This window comes from Amblyomma mixtum, chromosome 8 (genome assembly GCF_055824585.1).
Source record: "Amblyomma mixtum isolate Tamu chromosome 8, ASM5582458v1, whole genome shotgun sequence".
NCBI lineage: Eukaryota > Metazoa > Arthropoda > Arachnida > Ixodida > Ixodidae > Amblyomma > Amblyomma mixtum.
In genome coordinates this window covers 126,825,055-126,840,086 of record NC_143019.1, presented here as the reverse complement: position 1 = coordinate 126,840,086, position 15,032 = coordinate 126,825,055, and the positions used below count along the sequence as shown (strand labels likewise).

The following is a 15,032-nucleotide window of genomic DNA, read 5'->3' as shown; positions in this document are numbered from 1 at the left end:
GAAAGGTATGGTCACAGTGGCCAGTTATGTTTATACAGTCATTATTCTAACCTAAAAGCAGGAGTCTTCCTCAGGGACAAAAGCAGATTTATCCTGAAACCAGTGTTCGTTTGCAACGCCAGCTAAAAAATTTAAATTAATGTGAATGGTCCATGATAAGCGGCTGATGCTGACGCTTCAAATTCTCTCCATAAAGAAATCGGTGCGTCACTAAAACTGTTTTTTGTTCTTTCAGAACATAACTGCGCTGTTCAATAGCCAGGAAATTCCGTGCATCAAACGAGCAGGGGTAAGCACGCATGTCTTCCTGTCATACTGCTGGCCCCGTCACTGCTTACTTGGGTTGCAGATGAGGCACGATACTCCTCTGTTTTTCGAACGGAACAAATGCCATCCGTGAACAGTGGATCTCAATAGCGGAAGCGCATTGAAAACAGACCTTCTAGAGCACTTATTTCGCATTTAGCTTAACTACACAAATTGATATCAATGTTTTATAACTAACCCGCAACAATGCAACACTAAAAACAAATTAACATCCTGTTGAAATATTTGTTGAGCTTTGTGCTGAATTGTGTTTCGATAGAGGGTTCGTTTCCATGGAGCAATGGAGTCCCAGCCTTCGCACAGGAAACAAGCAGTGCTGGTTTCTCTGCCTTTGGGGCAAAATCCAGATATCTTCGACCTGCGTATTTGATACGTGCGTCTTTGATCCTGATACTATCTTGAGCTGTGTCACTTCGTATTACACGCTAGGGGCGTCACCTTCGTCGCCTTGGCCTAGTAGGTGTCATGGAGCCCTCAAATCCTCAAGTCTAACGGTATTATCGTCCGTGCCGTGACTATTTATGGACGCATCATTGACGTGGTGGTCTATAAGATCACACTGGACCCAGTTAGAGCACGCCTAAATGAAAATGTGAGAGGAGAGAAATGTGCTGCACGAGCTCGAACTGGCAAAATAAAGAAAGCAAACGTGCGCTATGGAGACTGGACAACGCAAATGTACAGAGAACTCAAGAATACACGGCACGTGACTTCCTATAATGAAACAAAAGGAAATTTAAGGAACATTAAGGTGCGCCTTCAATGGCCTTACACGGTAGCTTTAATGGGTCACCTCTAAGACTGCGCGTGATTTCGATAGCCTATTACTTGATCACGTGTTCACTAATGTTGCCAGATCAAATGAGGCACCAATGTCGCGTGACAGAAGCATGCAGTACTTCGCGTACGGTCACCCCTAATCGACATACTCTTTGCTACTCGCGTAATCACTACTCCCTGAATGAGCGACCCCAAAATTATACATTCTCATTAGCATACAGCCTTGGGCTACCTCGTTATGGGAAAGACCCCACTTCAGGCATATAAAACCTCGCTTTAACCAGGTGTACGAACGTGCCCCCATGGTCCCAAAGATGCCGTGCTCCCCGATGTATACGAACTCGTCCGTTAGGACACAGTGCCGATAAATGCGTCATCACGTATGCCGACAGGTTGCTGAAGGGTCAGTGGTAGAAAGAGAAACATGCAGCCTCAGATCGAGTCATCAAGCATCAAGTAACTACCATCCCAAGCTGGCACTGCCACATAGCGATAGAGCAGAAAATAAAACTGAAAACCTGCCGACCCAAACCTCCGGACAGTAGCCTTAGCAGGTGCGACGAATTGGGTCGTGTGCTTACCGGGAATGAACCTTCTGTCAGGCAAGTGCCTCAGGAGATGCAACCTAGTCCCGAGTTGCGCCCCAGCTGCCCCAGCTGCTGCTTCGATGCCACGTTGCTAAAGAGCAGTGCTGTGCCGCTTGCAGTCAGCCTCCGGTGTGCCTGATGGGCTGTTGGCTTAAGCTAGGGCTGTAAGTTACGTGGCTCTCGAGTCTTCATTGGTGAAGGCCGTGACGCCCATGGATCCATAGGCAACAGAGCACCTCTGAAGCGTCCCGCGGATGAGGTGCCGTGGGTGAGTGGAGATCTGAAGATGGCGGCTGGGGTTGGCGTGATGGGAAGGGTGGCTTCGAAAAAGAGGGTGATGGCTTTGCACAAAGCTGCTAAATCTCAGGCGGCTCTTCCCGTTCCGGTGGTTAGAGTTCAGTAAGGTAAGTAGAAGGAATGGTGGATGTTGCATCATTTGAGGTCGCTATGTTGAACCTAACAGGTGTGCGAAATTGAAGGCGCCAGAATCAACTAACGCGCCTCTCGCAGACATGGAGTGTCAGTGTAGCTGCTATCCAGGAGACGGAGCTATCTTCCGGCCAGGAGATGGAAGCTGCTGTTCAGCCTTTATTTCCGGTCTTTATTATTGTCACCCGATTGACAGGGCTCTCTGGAGGATGTTTGCTTTTTCTAAACAGCAAGCATTCACTTCTTTAAAAGACTCATGGGCCCGTGGGGAGCTCTCATTCTTTCATAAGGGGAAACTTTTTTGGCAGGACGCTGTGAACTTGGCAATTGACGCGTAGCACAAGTTGAATTTCTTAAGCGCCATCCATTTCGTGAACTTCGACGTATCCTAAATAACCTGCATGAGCTGTAAAGAATTAATCTAGGAGCATATATTGTTGGCTTAAGCAATATTAAAGCACAGTTGAAACAGTTTGCCACAGAAAACTTCTGAGGAGCCTTAATTTCATACTAGTAGCATAGGTTGCTTGGCGAACTACCGCCTGCCCGAGCATTGAGTGACGAACGGCAGGTTGCTCTTGCGACTGAGGTATAAGAGATTCAGTATGATGGGAATGGTAAGCGACACCTCGGGAATTACCTGGGCTTACTGAACTGCTATGAGCACCTCTTTTAAAAGGGCTGTAGCCAGACTTGTGGGTCAGACTTAATTCACTTCAGTGATGAGTTTCATCGAGTTGGCGAATCGCAGCGTGCTGTAATGAGGGTCCTCTCTTATTGGACGAATTCAAACCAACTGTTTCCCTCTGCAGGGCCAGAAATCTGGCCTGGATGGCTTGAGTAGTGAGTTCTACATAACTGTGTCAGACTGCCTGGCTCCTATATCGCAGAAGTTTTCGTAGTTGCTTATGGTGTTGGCCATGCACGTCTCACTTTTTATGCGGGACAAAGTACAATAATTAAGAAAAGCACAAATGATCGGTTGAGGAATATTCAAGGGCGCCACGTAGGGTGTAGCGTAGACTATAAAATATTTCCGAAATTCTTTCCTTTTCGCGGGCAGTCTGATGACACCGGACTTAACAAGCTAGCATTAGGCATCTTTGATTTGTAGGTTAACGTCACAAAGCGACTGCTGCCTACCACCTGGGGTTCTTTAACGTGCTCTGACGTCACACAGTAAACACCCCTCTATAATTTCGCCTCCATTGAAAACTTACTGGCGCGGCCGGGATCGAACCAACGTCTTTGTGGCCAGCATTCGCCCGCCATAACCACTGAGCCACAGCGGCGGAACACCGGGCATGTAGTATTCGAGACCATTGTATCCAACATCATACGCATATAGCATGCTTAGTACTACAGTCAGTTGCTACAGTCAGTTAAAGACGTAGCCTGTCAATTTGGCCTATTTGAGATTGATCTTGCGAAGGTTTTTGATAACGTTTGTCATGATTTTTGTTTGCATTCGTGGCATATACAAGCAGAAGAATGGCCTGAGGGGCGAGTTGGTGCATGATGAAATGAACGGCGGCGCAACAAGAAGAACACAACAAGGGAGGGGACACCACATGCGCACAGAACACAACAAGAGAGGGGACACCACATGCGCACTGGTGCGCATGTGGTGTCCCCTCTCTTGTTGTGTTCTTCTTGTTGCGCCGCCGTTCATTGCATATACAAGCATTGGGAATGTGTTGCTTGAAGCCATAAGACTATTCTACGACCAGTCTTATGCAAGGTTTATCCTAAATCAAGACCTTAACGAACCATTTCCACTAAAGTGGTCTGCCTGGTTGGGTAACCCACTATCGCCTGTGTTGTTCTTGTTATATTTGGAATACTTATGGCTTGGTACCATAATATCCAGAGCTGTTCGAGTGTTCTCACTAAATCAGTCTGAAATTAAGACTTCAGCCTATGCTGATTATGTCGCCCTGTTCTGGTCCGACAAAAAGTGTATGCTTTGAGCTCTGCATTTAACTGCCCTGTTTAGTGAAGCTCTGCCACGGCTCGTATGTTGGATAAATCAGAAGGACGGAAAACTGGGCAATTTGGTTGGGATTCATAGCTAAGCTGCGCGGTTAAAAACGAGGACAAAGAGAATGAGAAAACACTGCGCTGGTGTAGTGTCTTCTCACTCCTTTGTCCTTGTTTTTTCGCGCTGCCTAAGTATACATCTATAGGGTTCGCGTTGGGTTACCGGAGTACAAAGCCAGATCTTTATGGTTGCATAAGCTGGGACCAAAGTTCCCTACAGTACGAGGCACCGAATAATGGGTCTTATTGGGAGTCACTAATTGTCTCTGCGAGGCGTCAAATGTAGGTTTGGATGAATCGGGAGCTCTCGATTTTTTCACGGGCTCGAGTGTGCAACATATTGGCTTCAAAGCTGGTCAATCTATTGCGTGTGACTCATTGTGCCAGAAACAACGTACAAGTGCTGCGTAGACCTTTCGCGATCACTGTGTTGCCTTTTCTTTGGGAGTCGATGCGCCGAGACAGTTTGTTCGCTTCTCCAGAATGTGGAGGAGCTGGCCTTGTTCACTTGTTTTTTCACCAGCTTGTCTCATGGTTTTAGTGCGCAAGCACTTAGCGATAATAGTGGTCATTGCGCGAATTTGGCCATTGTGTATTGATCTGTCAGTTTGTCTTGTTCCCTGAAGCCGATTTTATGGCAAGCTGCTCACCTGCCAACCAGAGTGGCGGGCAACCTTTCCACCGTGTCAGTTGGCAGCACATGCAATTGTGAAAGGCTTCTCGGGAGGAGCAACCTAGATGGCAACCCAACCCAAGGAACTGAAGTTCCACCGATGACAACACCTTCCATAGCACATGACTTGTCATACTGCCCCTTTAATGTTCACCTGCCCACCAGATGGATTACATACCAAGGTGTAGCCGGTAGTAACCAGGGAAGAACTTGGGGCGCAGCGCCATACTCAGCTGCCCACCAAATGGTCTACTTGCGAAGGAATAGCCGGTGGTAACCAGGCGAGAACAAGGGGCGCTTATTAGGCGCCACCGCCCCTAAGCACATCGAGCTAAGTGTAATGAGCCGAAGCGGTTAGAGGAAGACGTGATTCCAATGATGCTTCCACGTTAGCTAAGCGGAAGAAGTTCGGGTGGTATGCTATGCTTCCCAATTATCATTGGGAAGCATAGCGTCGGGCGTGGGTATCGTTGCTCTCCCGCGAACAAGCCTAAGAGGCATCATATTGCAGCGTATCTCTGTAGCGTTTGTTTGGTGTGTTTGTTCGTGCTCAAGGCTGCCGGCACGCAGCTTTATCGCTTCGTTTGTGACGCAAGACGCGCCTAGATTTATCTCGATTGATCGCATCCAGGCGCAGCCGATTCTACTTTGTGCCAGAATGTTCTAGTAACTTCCGAAACTTTATCTCGAATGTTCGGTATCAGCTTTACAATGAGCACGGCCGACAGCGGCGGGCATTCTGTTCGACGAGCATCGAGCACGCTAGTTGCTACGCCGCCGCCGAGGGATTCAGTTGTTTGCGGGCGCAAGTCAGCCCAAAAAAAGAGTTTTGTTTAGGAGACATTCTCGCTGTTTTTCTGTTCGCCGGACTGTAGTCACCACAACGTGACATCTGGTGGAGGTGCTGACCTGCTACCCTGCTACCCTGCTATGCCCCTCACCATGGAACCTGGCGCACAGCCAACGCCCGTCGTGCTTCGCCAGCCCTGTTAGCCACCGACTTCTCGTGGGGAACCACACGAAGATGTGGAAGATTGGCTGGACTTGTACGACCGTGTGGCAGTGCTGAATACCTGGGACGACAGCGCTAAACTTCGAAATGTTTATTTTGCATTGGACGGTCCTGCCAGAACGTGGTTTGAAAACCACGAATCTTCCCTCACGACCTGGGAAACCTTCAAGAAGCAGCTAGTGGGTACGTTTACCACCGTCGTGCGTAAGGAAAGAGTGGAGGTCCTGCTGCAAACAAGAATTCAACGTCCAAACGATACCGTGACTCCGTATGTGGAAGACATGAAACGCCTTTTCAGGCGCGCCAACCCCGACATGACTGAAGAAAAGAAGCTGTCCTTCCTGATGCGTGGCGTGAAGGAGCAACTTTTCGTCGGACTGATCCGGGATCCTCCACAAACCGTCGCCGAGTTTGAAGCTGAAGCTTCAACCATCGAAAAGGCCCTGAAGGCCGGACCCGGCACTACAACCGACCATTTGAAGTACTGCCAACAAGCCCTCCAGGAGACACCCTTGCAAGCGGGGATAACCTGCGAGATTTGATACGCGAAATTGTTCGCGAGGAACTTCGTCGGCTGCTGCTATTCCCAACGCAGCAGACGCAGCAGCCTCAGGTGGCGTAGCTCACGGACATTATCCGTGAAGTGCATCATGCACTTGGCTCCCCGTCACCAACGACACCAACGGAAGCTACAGCTATGACCCGCGCCGCAGCACTACGCAGTCTTCCACCTCGACGAGAGCCCCCAAGTCCTCTTCGACGGGCACCACCTCTACAAGAACGATGTTCCCTAACTCCCACCCGCCCACCTCATGAGCCAAGCAACGGAGCCAAGAAATGCGACCAGTGGAGGACTCCCGACAACCGCCCACTATGTTTCCATTGTGGCCACGCCGGGCACATACTTCGCCACTGTCCGTACAGACGCATCGGGCTGCGAGGTTTCTCCATCGACGCCCCACGACCGCTCCCCGGCCAGCGACCACGGGAAATCGACGACTACCTGCGCAGAGGGAAGTAAGTGTCTTCAAGCCCTCTTTCCCGCTCCACGTCGCCGTACACCGCTCGATTTGCATCACCGGGCCGCAGCTACGCCGCGGCTGTCCGAGGAAGGGCCCCTAGCCCCGTAGGGTAAACTAAACAAAGCAACCTGTGGAGGCCAGGTTGCTTGCCAAGGAAACGACGAATATCCTCCAGCGACCACGCCGCATGAAGTCGCCGCACCCACTATGCCGACGGCGCATACAAAGACAACCTCGACCACGACGCGAACCACCTTCAAAACGACGCCGCCATCAAGAAAATCTTCGATCACACGCCCCTCCCACGATTCACATACCCGACGAAGCCGTGACCCGACGCCGAAGACGACGTTCAACTCCAGAGCCAGGACATCCGAATTAGAAGTGGTTATGGATGGCCGGAAAGTAACTGCTCTAGTCGACACGGGAGCCGACTAATCGGTGATGAATGGACCATTCGCTGCGCAGCTGAGAAAAGTAACGACCGCTTGGGACGGCCCACAAATTCGCACCGCAGGGGACCACCTCATTATGCCATCAGGACGAAGCAGAGCGCGAGTGACTCTGAAGGGACATACCTATTCCGCGACCTTCGTAGTGCTACTGCAATGTTCCCGCGAAGTGATCTCGGGCATGGATTTCCTTAATGAGCATCAAGCGATCATGGACCTGCGATCCAAGATGATTACACTTTCCACGCACGAGGCCATTCCGTCGATGAGAACTCCGGAACATCATGTTGCGCTTAGTGCCCTGGAGGAACAAGTGAGTGTCCCACCCCGCTCAAGCGCCATCATCACCGTAGGCGCCACGGAAGCGAATACCACTGAAGCCTTTATCGAGCGGAACATGCAGTAGGCAGTTTTAGCTGAGCGTTTTTACGGCCAGCGAGGCGGAGCAGGCGAGCGGATACACCAGCGGAAACGCGCGCGAGAAAAGAGTTCTAGCCGGGCGGAGCGCCCGTCTTCTCTAGTGACTAGAGTCGAATTGCTCTGCTGCTCCACCTATAGGTCACGACTGGAGTTAGAGCGAAAAGAATATCCATTAAGCCAGCTAAAAATGCGCTCAAACTATTTATTAAAAGTAGATTCTGTGTTTTCAGTTAATTATTTGGTAAGTGTAGCGTTTTCGATGTACAAAAGAGGCTGCCATCTTGAATACCCACACACGCTCGCGCGCTCTTACGCACGGTCACGTGCTGCCTATCGCTCCGCTGAAGAAGGATTCTCAACTTCTCAACGGCCGTAAGCTTCGCTCCGTAAAAACGCTGACCGGCCCAGCGACGTGCGCATGCGCAGTGGGAGTCAGCGTTCGTCCGCTCCTCTCCGCTGGCCGTAAAAACGCTCAGCTAAAACTGTCTAGTTGCTTCTAGACCGAGGAATCGGCATCGCAAGAGGCATCGCACATTTCCGCAAAGGACAAACCGAAGTACTGCTGACTAACTTCAGCGAAGAGTACCGGCACGTTAACAGAGGAACGACGATTGCATTCCTCGACGAAATATCCGGCGTACGAGACTTCTTCGCGCTCTCCGACCCATCAATAGAAGATTCCCCTGACCAAGAGAACTCGCACACTTTCGACATAAACCCAGCCCTGCGCCGGAACAGACAAGAACAGATCCGCAATCTCCTTGGAAACTACAGCGAGTGCTTCTCGTCATCGCCGAAGGTTCGACAAATGCCGATTGCCAAGCATCGCATTACAGCCGACCAGCACACCTGACCTCTACGCCAGAGCCCCTACCGAGTGTCGCCGCGAGAACGACAAGCCATCCGGGACCAAGTGGAAGAAATGCTGTGCGACGATGTTATTCAGCCTTCAAAGTACCCCTGGGCGGCACCTGTTGTTTTAGTGAGAAAGAAAGACGGTGCGCTTCGATTCTGCGTTGATTACCGGCGCTTGAACAACATTACCAAAAAAGACGTCTACCTCCTCCCTCGCATCGATGACAGACTGGACCGGCTGCGCAACGCCAGGTATTTCTCATCGATGGACCTCAAGAGCGGCTGCTTGGAAATTTAGGTCGATGAAAGATATCGCGAGAAGACCACATTCATAACTCCAGGGGGCCTCTTCGAGTTCAAGGTGATGCCATTTGGTCTCTGTTCCGCACCAGCCACATTTCAGCGAGTAATGGATACAGTGCTGGCAGGCCTGAAGTGCCAGATTTGACTGGTATATTTAGATGACGTCGTTGTCATCGCCTCGAACTTTAAGGAACACCTAAAAAGGCTTCAAACGGTAATAGACGCAATCAAATCGTCCGGCCTTACTTTGAAAGCAGAGAAGTGCCACTTTGCCTATGAAGAGCTGCTGTTTCTAGGCCACATCGTTATCAAGGAAGGAGTGCGGCCACATCCGCAGAAAACCGCTGCTATCGCAAAGTTCAAACAACTGGCCGATAAGAAAGCTGTGCGCAGATTCCTCGGACTGTGCGCGTACTAGCGAAGATTTGCGAAGAACTTTTCACGCATCGCCGAGCCAGTGACCCACCTGACAAAGGCAGACGTGCCATTTAAATGGGAAGCGCCGCAAGTGGAAGCCTTCAAGGAACTTCAGCGTCCTTTACAATCCCCACCGATCCTCGCGCACTTTGATGAAAACGCCGAGACTGAAATTCATACCGACGCAAGTAGTGTGGGCCTAGGCGCTGTCCTCGTTCAGAAAATTGTCGGAGTGAAGAAAGTCATCGCGTACGCTAGCCGTTCCCTGTCCAAAGCCGAAGCTAATTATTCGACAACTGAGAATGAGTGTCTTGCCATCATCTGGGCTACGTCGAAATTACGCCCCTACCTATAGGGAGGACCGTTCAAGGTGGTCAGCGATCACCACGCATTGTGCTGGCTCGCCAGTTTGAAGGACCCCTCCGGCCGCATCGCTCGATGGAGCCTGCGGCTCCAGCAGTTTTATGTAACCGTCGTTTACAAGTCCGGACACAAGCACTTTGACGCCGACTGCCTGTCACGAGCCTATGTAGATGCACCATCGCCGGACGACGATGAGAACGCCTTCCTGGGACCCATCAGCACCAGCTCTTTTGCACACCAGCAACGCTCGGACCCCGACATAAAATGCCTCATCGAATACTTGGAAGGCAAGGTTTCTTCACGCCCCTCCTCGTTCAAGCGAGGATTGCCTTCGTTCGGTTTACAGAACGATGTCCTCGTGAACAAGAACTATGCAGCGAACAAGAATGCCTACCTCCATGTTGTACCTGTAAGTGTGCGAGGAGAAGTTCTTCAGGCCTCACACGATGAGCCGACAGCTGGACATCTCGGGTTTTCTCGCACCCTCCGCCGCATTCAAGACAAGTATTACTGGTCCCGACAGTATGCCGATGTCGCACATTATGTGAAAACCTGCCGAGATTGTCAACGACGAAAGACCCCTCCAACCCGCCCAGCAGGACTTCTGAACCCCATTGAACCCCCCTCAAGGCCCTTTCAGCAGATCGGCATGGACTTGCTTGGCCCTTTCCCGAAATCAACATCTGGAAATAAGTGGATCATTATAGCGACCGGCTACCTGACCCGCTACGCTGAAGCAAAAGCTCTACCGAACGAAACAGCAGCAGAAGTCGCCAAATGTTTCGTGGAGAACATTCTTCTGCGACACGGCGCCCCCGATGTGCTCATCACTGACAGAGGAACAGCATTCACGGCGGAACTGACGCAAGCCATCCTCCATTACAGCCGAACCAGCCACCGGAGAACTACTGCATACCACCCGCAGACCAACGGACTGACCGAGCGCCTCAACAAAACCATCGCCTATATGCTCGCCATGTATGTCGATGCCAAACACAAGACCTGGGACGTCATCTTGCTTTACGTAGTCTTCGCCTACAACACCGCAGTGCAGGAGACCACCCAGATGACGCCTTTTAGGCTCGTCCTTAGCAGAGAGGCCATGACCACGCTCGATGCCATGCTGCCGAACGTTACCGAGGAAGATAACGTCGACGTCGCCGCCTACCTACAACGCGCAGAAGAGGCCCGAAGACTTGCCCGATTAAGGATCAAAGACCAGCCGGGCACAGACGCCACATACTACAAACTACGAAGACACAACGCGGAGTACAAGCCAGGAGACCGAATCTGGGTTTGGACGCCCATTCGCCGCCGAGAATTGAGTGAAAAGCTTTTGCGCCGCTATTTCCGCCCGTACAATGTTCTTCTTCGGCTAGGTGAACTGGACTATGAAGTCGTCCCTGACCAAATGACTGCATCCCAGTGACACCGTGTACGACCAGAACTAGTCCATGTCGTAAGCCCAAAGCCCTATCATGCACGCTAAAGGACGCCGTCTTTCCACATTCGGTGTTTATTTTTGCACAATGCGTTTTTGATTGTTTATAACCGCATTATGTTCTAAAGCATCGAGTCGATGCTTCTTTGAGAGGGGAGTAACGGCGCGAATGTTTGTAGCGTTTGTTTGCTGTGTTTGTTCATGCTTCAAGGCTGCCGGCACGCCGCTTTATCGCTTGGTTTGTGACGCAAGACGCGCCTAGATTTTATTTATTTATTTATGAATACTGCGATCTTGTACACAAGATCATAGCAGGTGGGAAACAATGTATTAAGATACAAAAATACAGACACATACGAACAAAAAAGAATTGCACATAGAAAAATCAGAATGGCACATAGAATTGCACATAGAAAAATCAGGAAGAAAATACCGCGGCAAGATCATTAACAAACAATTATTTCAAGTTCTCTTCAAATAAATGCAATGATCTCTGCCTGACAACATCATCCGTACGGTTACTCCAATCAGTGATGGTCCTTGGAAAAAAAGAATATTTAAAACAATTAACTCGATAATTTAATGGCGTCATGGAAAGAGAATGGCGATTTCTAGTTTGGTACCCCGAGGAATAAGCAAGGATATTAGAGGTGTCAACTTTGAAATTATTATTAATTAATTGAAAGAAAAATTTTAAGCGACATATGCGATTTATGTTAGGAATAGAGGGTAAGCCGCTTTTTTTGAGGAGATCACTGACTGATGCTCGCCCGTAAGTGTTATAAATAAACCTTACTGCTTTCTTTTGAATTCTTTCAAGTTCATTTGTTTACCTTTGGGAACGGATTTCAGATAATCACTGCATATTCTAAATTGGTCTAATAATAGTGTTGTAGGCAAGAAGGCGTGTAGCAGGGGTCGCTAACTTAAGCGAGCGTCGTAAAAAAAAAGAGCTTTGGGAGAGCTTTTGCTGAGACATAGTCGACATGTTTGGTCCAAGACAGGTTATCAGAAATCCATAGGCCTAGATACTTATATTCTGTAACTTCATGCAGAAAATTATTATTAGCAGTGTAGCGGTATAGAAGAGGGCTCTTTTTAAGTGTTATTCTCATAAATACGGTTTTTTCAAAATTAATTGACATTTGCCACTTCTCACACCAAGAAACTATTTTTGCAAAATCATTATTCAGCCTTACTTGACCGTCAGTCGAACTAATTTTCTCATACAGCACGCAGTCGTCAGCATACAAATTAATACTTACTGACAGATCATTAACAATATCATTAATAAATATTAAAAACAGTAGGGGGCCAAGGACGGATCCCTGAGGAACGCCAGAGTCGACAGGAACGTGATTGGAGCGGGTTTGATGTATTTCGACAAACTGATGGCGATCAGATAGGTACGATCGTATCCATGTTAATATCTGTTTATTATTGATAACAAAACTGAGTTTATGAAGTAGTTTTTTTATGCGAAACCTTATCGAAAGCTTTTCTAAAGTCCATGAATATAACATCGGTTTGTTTTCCTTCGTTGATTGCTGTTGCAAAATCATGGATCGTCTCGACCAGCGGAGTGCATGTTGAATAATCTCGTCTGAACCCATCTTGAACATCTGCCAGTACATTATGCTCGTCGAGGAAATTAGGTAGATGTTTATGAATGATATGTTCCAATAATTTGCACGTTGTCGAAGTTAATGAGATAGGGCGATAATTTTCTATACATGTCCTCTCTCCACTTTTATACAAAGGCTTAATTCTAGCAGTTTTCCAATCACACGGTAAAACACCTTCTTTCAAAGGCCGAGTGAATAGGACGCACAAATACTTCGAACATCACTCTGCATACTGTTTAAGAAAGGCATTAGGAATATCATCTGGTCCAGGTGATTTCTTGACATCCAGTTTTATGAACAGATTAAAAACACCCTCTTCAGAAATTAAAACATCAGGCATGGGAGCAAGAGACATACTAAAGGATGGGAGATGCCCGTCATCTTTTGTGAAAACTTTCTTAAAGGTGTCATTAAATGCTGAGGAAACCTGGACGTTGTCCCTTGCATATTGGCCATTTATAATAAACGTATCGGTAGAACGAGAAACTGGTGCAATTGACCGCCAAAATTTTTCAGGTGAAGTTTTCATGAAAGCCGGAAGTGGCGTATTGTAGTATTTTTCTTTATCTTTTACAATGCACTGTTTTAATTTCGCTGACACTTCATAAATTTTTGCCTCTAAATTGGCTGAGCTTGACTTTTTTATTCTTTTCTTCAGTCGTTTTAGCTTGCGCTGCAATTGCAAAGTTTCTCGCGTAATCCAGGGATTGTGGTTGTCGGACTTCTTGCATATCATTGGTACAACACGCTGAATGCAGTCACAAACAATGTTTTTGAAAACAAGCCACAGGTCATCCACGCTACAAGTGCTGTGCATAAAACTATAATAACGATGATCTAAAACATCAATGATCGATTCATTCTCAGCACGGGCGAAATTCGGAAAGTGTCGAATATTACCCTTTCCGTCCCATAATATGTCTTCTATAACCAGAATTGCTGCTTGATGATCAGAAATTCCGTCCACTACATTACATGAAAGTTTTTTTTTGATGTTGCCGCGCACCAAGAATAAATCCAGAATTGATGCAGAGTCTTGTTGGATTCTAATAGGGTGCTTCACAATTTGTAAGAGATCGAAATGAAACATGATATCAAGCAGTGCATCTCCTACTGCGCGCGGAAACTGAACAGAAAAAGTAGCCCAGTTTATGTTTGGTAAGTTCAAATCTCCAACCAAAATTAACTTGTCATCTGGTTTCGTGTAGTAACAAAGATAGTTCTTAACTTCTTCCAAGACAGCGACAGTGGAACCGGGAGGTCTATAGATAGCTCCAAGGATATATCGGAAATTGTTTGCGTATACTTTACAAAAGACAGCTTCAACTTTAGCGACTTTTGAACAGCATAGCCACTCCGCCACCTCTTCTGTCGCGGTCTTTCCGAAAGACTATAGTTTCTAAGCACAAACTCGGAATCAAATATTTCTTCATCTAACCATGTCTCTGTTAGCACAGCTATGTCTGGATTATGCGATAACAGCATACCCTCAAGATGGGCGACTTTGTTCACAACACTCCGACAATTAATATTAATTATTGCGAATGCCCTCCTATTTTCGGTTTGTGGTCATTTTTTTCTTTCAGAAATTTTGTATCGAGCATTGCTCACCGAGTCCCAAGCAAACATCCTACCATCCACACACAGCTTGTTAAAAGAAAGCTTGACCTTCGCTCCGTTCAATCTTTCTTCCGCTGAGCTTTCCCTTAACTTTTTTCTAATATTTCGAACGGTGAAAGGTCTTCAGTGATCGAAAATTCTGTTCCCTTGAGCTTATAGCACGCTTTTAAGGCAGAATGTTTTTTGCGGTAGTCTAAGAACTTAATGATTACCGGGCGACCATTTTCGCTGCTTCTTCCAAGCCTGTGGCATCTCTCTATGCCTTTAACAGTAACATCTAATTTTTCCTGGAACACCGTCTCCTTTACCTTCGTGATAAGAGATTCAGCAGTTTCATCGCTCTCCTCTTTTACTCCGAACACAATTAAGTTATTCCTCCGGCTCCTGTTTTCTAGTTCATCAACCTTGTCTTGCAGGCTTGTCACTTTATCGTCCAGCTCAGTCAGTTGATTTTAACTCACAAATTCGCTCTTTTAGTTCATTCAAGGACGTCACCTGAACTTCTAGCAATTTCATCTTTTCGTTCAGTCCTGCAATATCTGCTTCAATCTTTCCTTGATTGGTCAAAATGTTGATGGAAGCTGTCATTTCACTCTGGCCAGAAAGAATGTTCTCCAGCATTTCCCTATCAGTAGGACCTGGATTTGACTCGATGTCGCCACAGTT

At 47.9% G+C, this 15,032-nt stretch overlaps 1 protein-coding gene across 1 annotated transcript in view; it reads left to right on the top strand.

Moving 5' to 3' along the window:
• Positions 1–15,032, top strand: part of LOC149334258 (uncharacterized) — a 67,107-nt gene that overhangs the window by 36,829 nt on the left and 15,246 nt on the right. Inside the window, exon 5 of the mRNA XM_089556227.1 lies at positions 236–289. Within this exon, the coding sequence (XP_089412353.1) occupies positions 236–289 (54 nt within the window). The remainder of the gene's footprint in view (positions 1–235; positions 290–15,032) is intronic.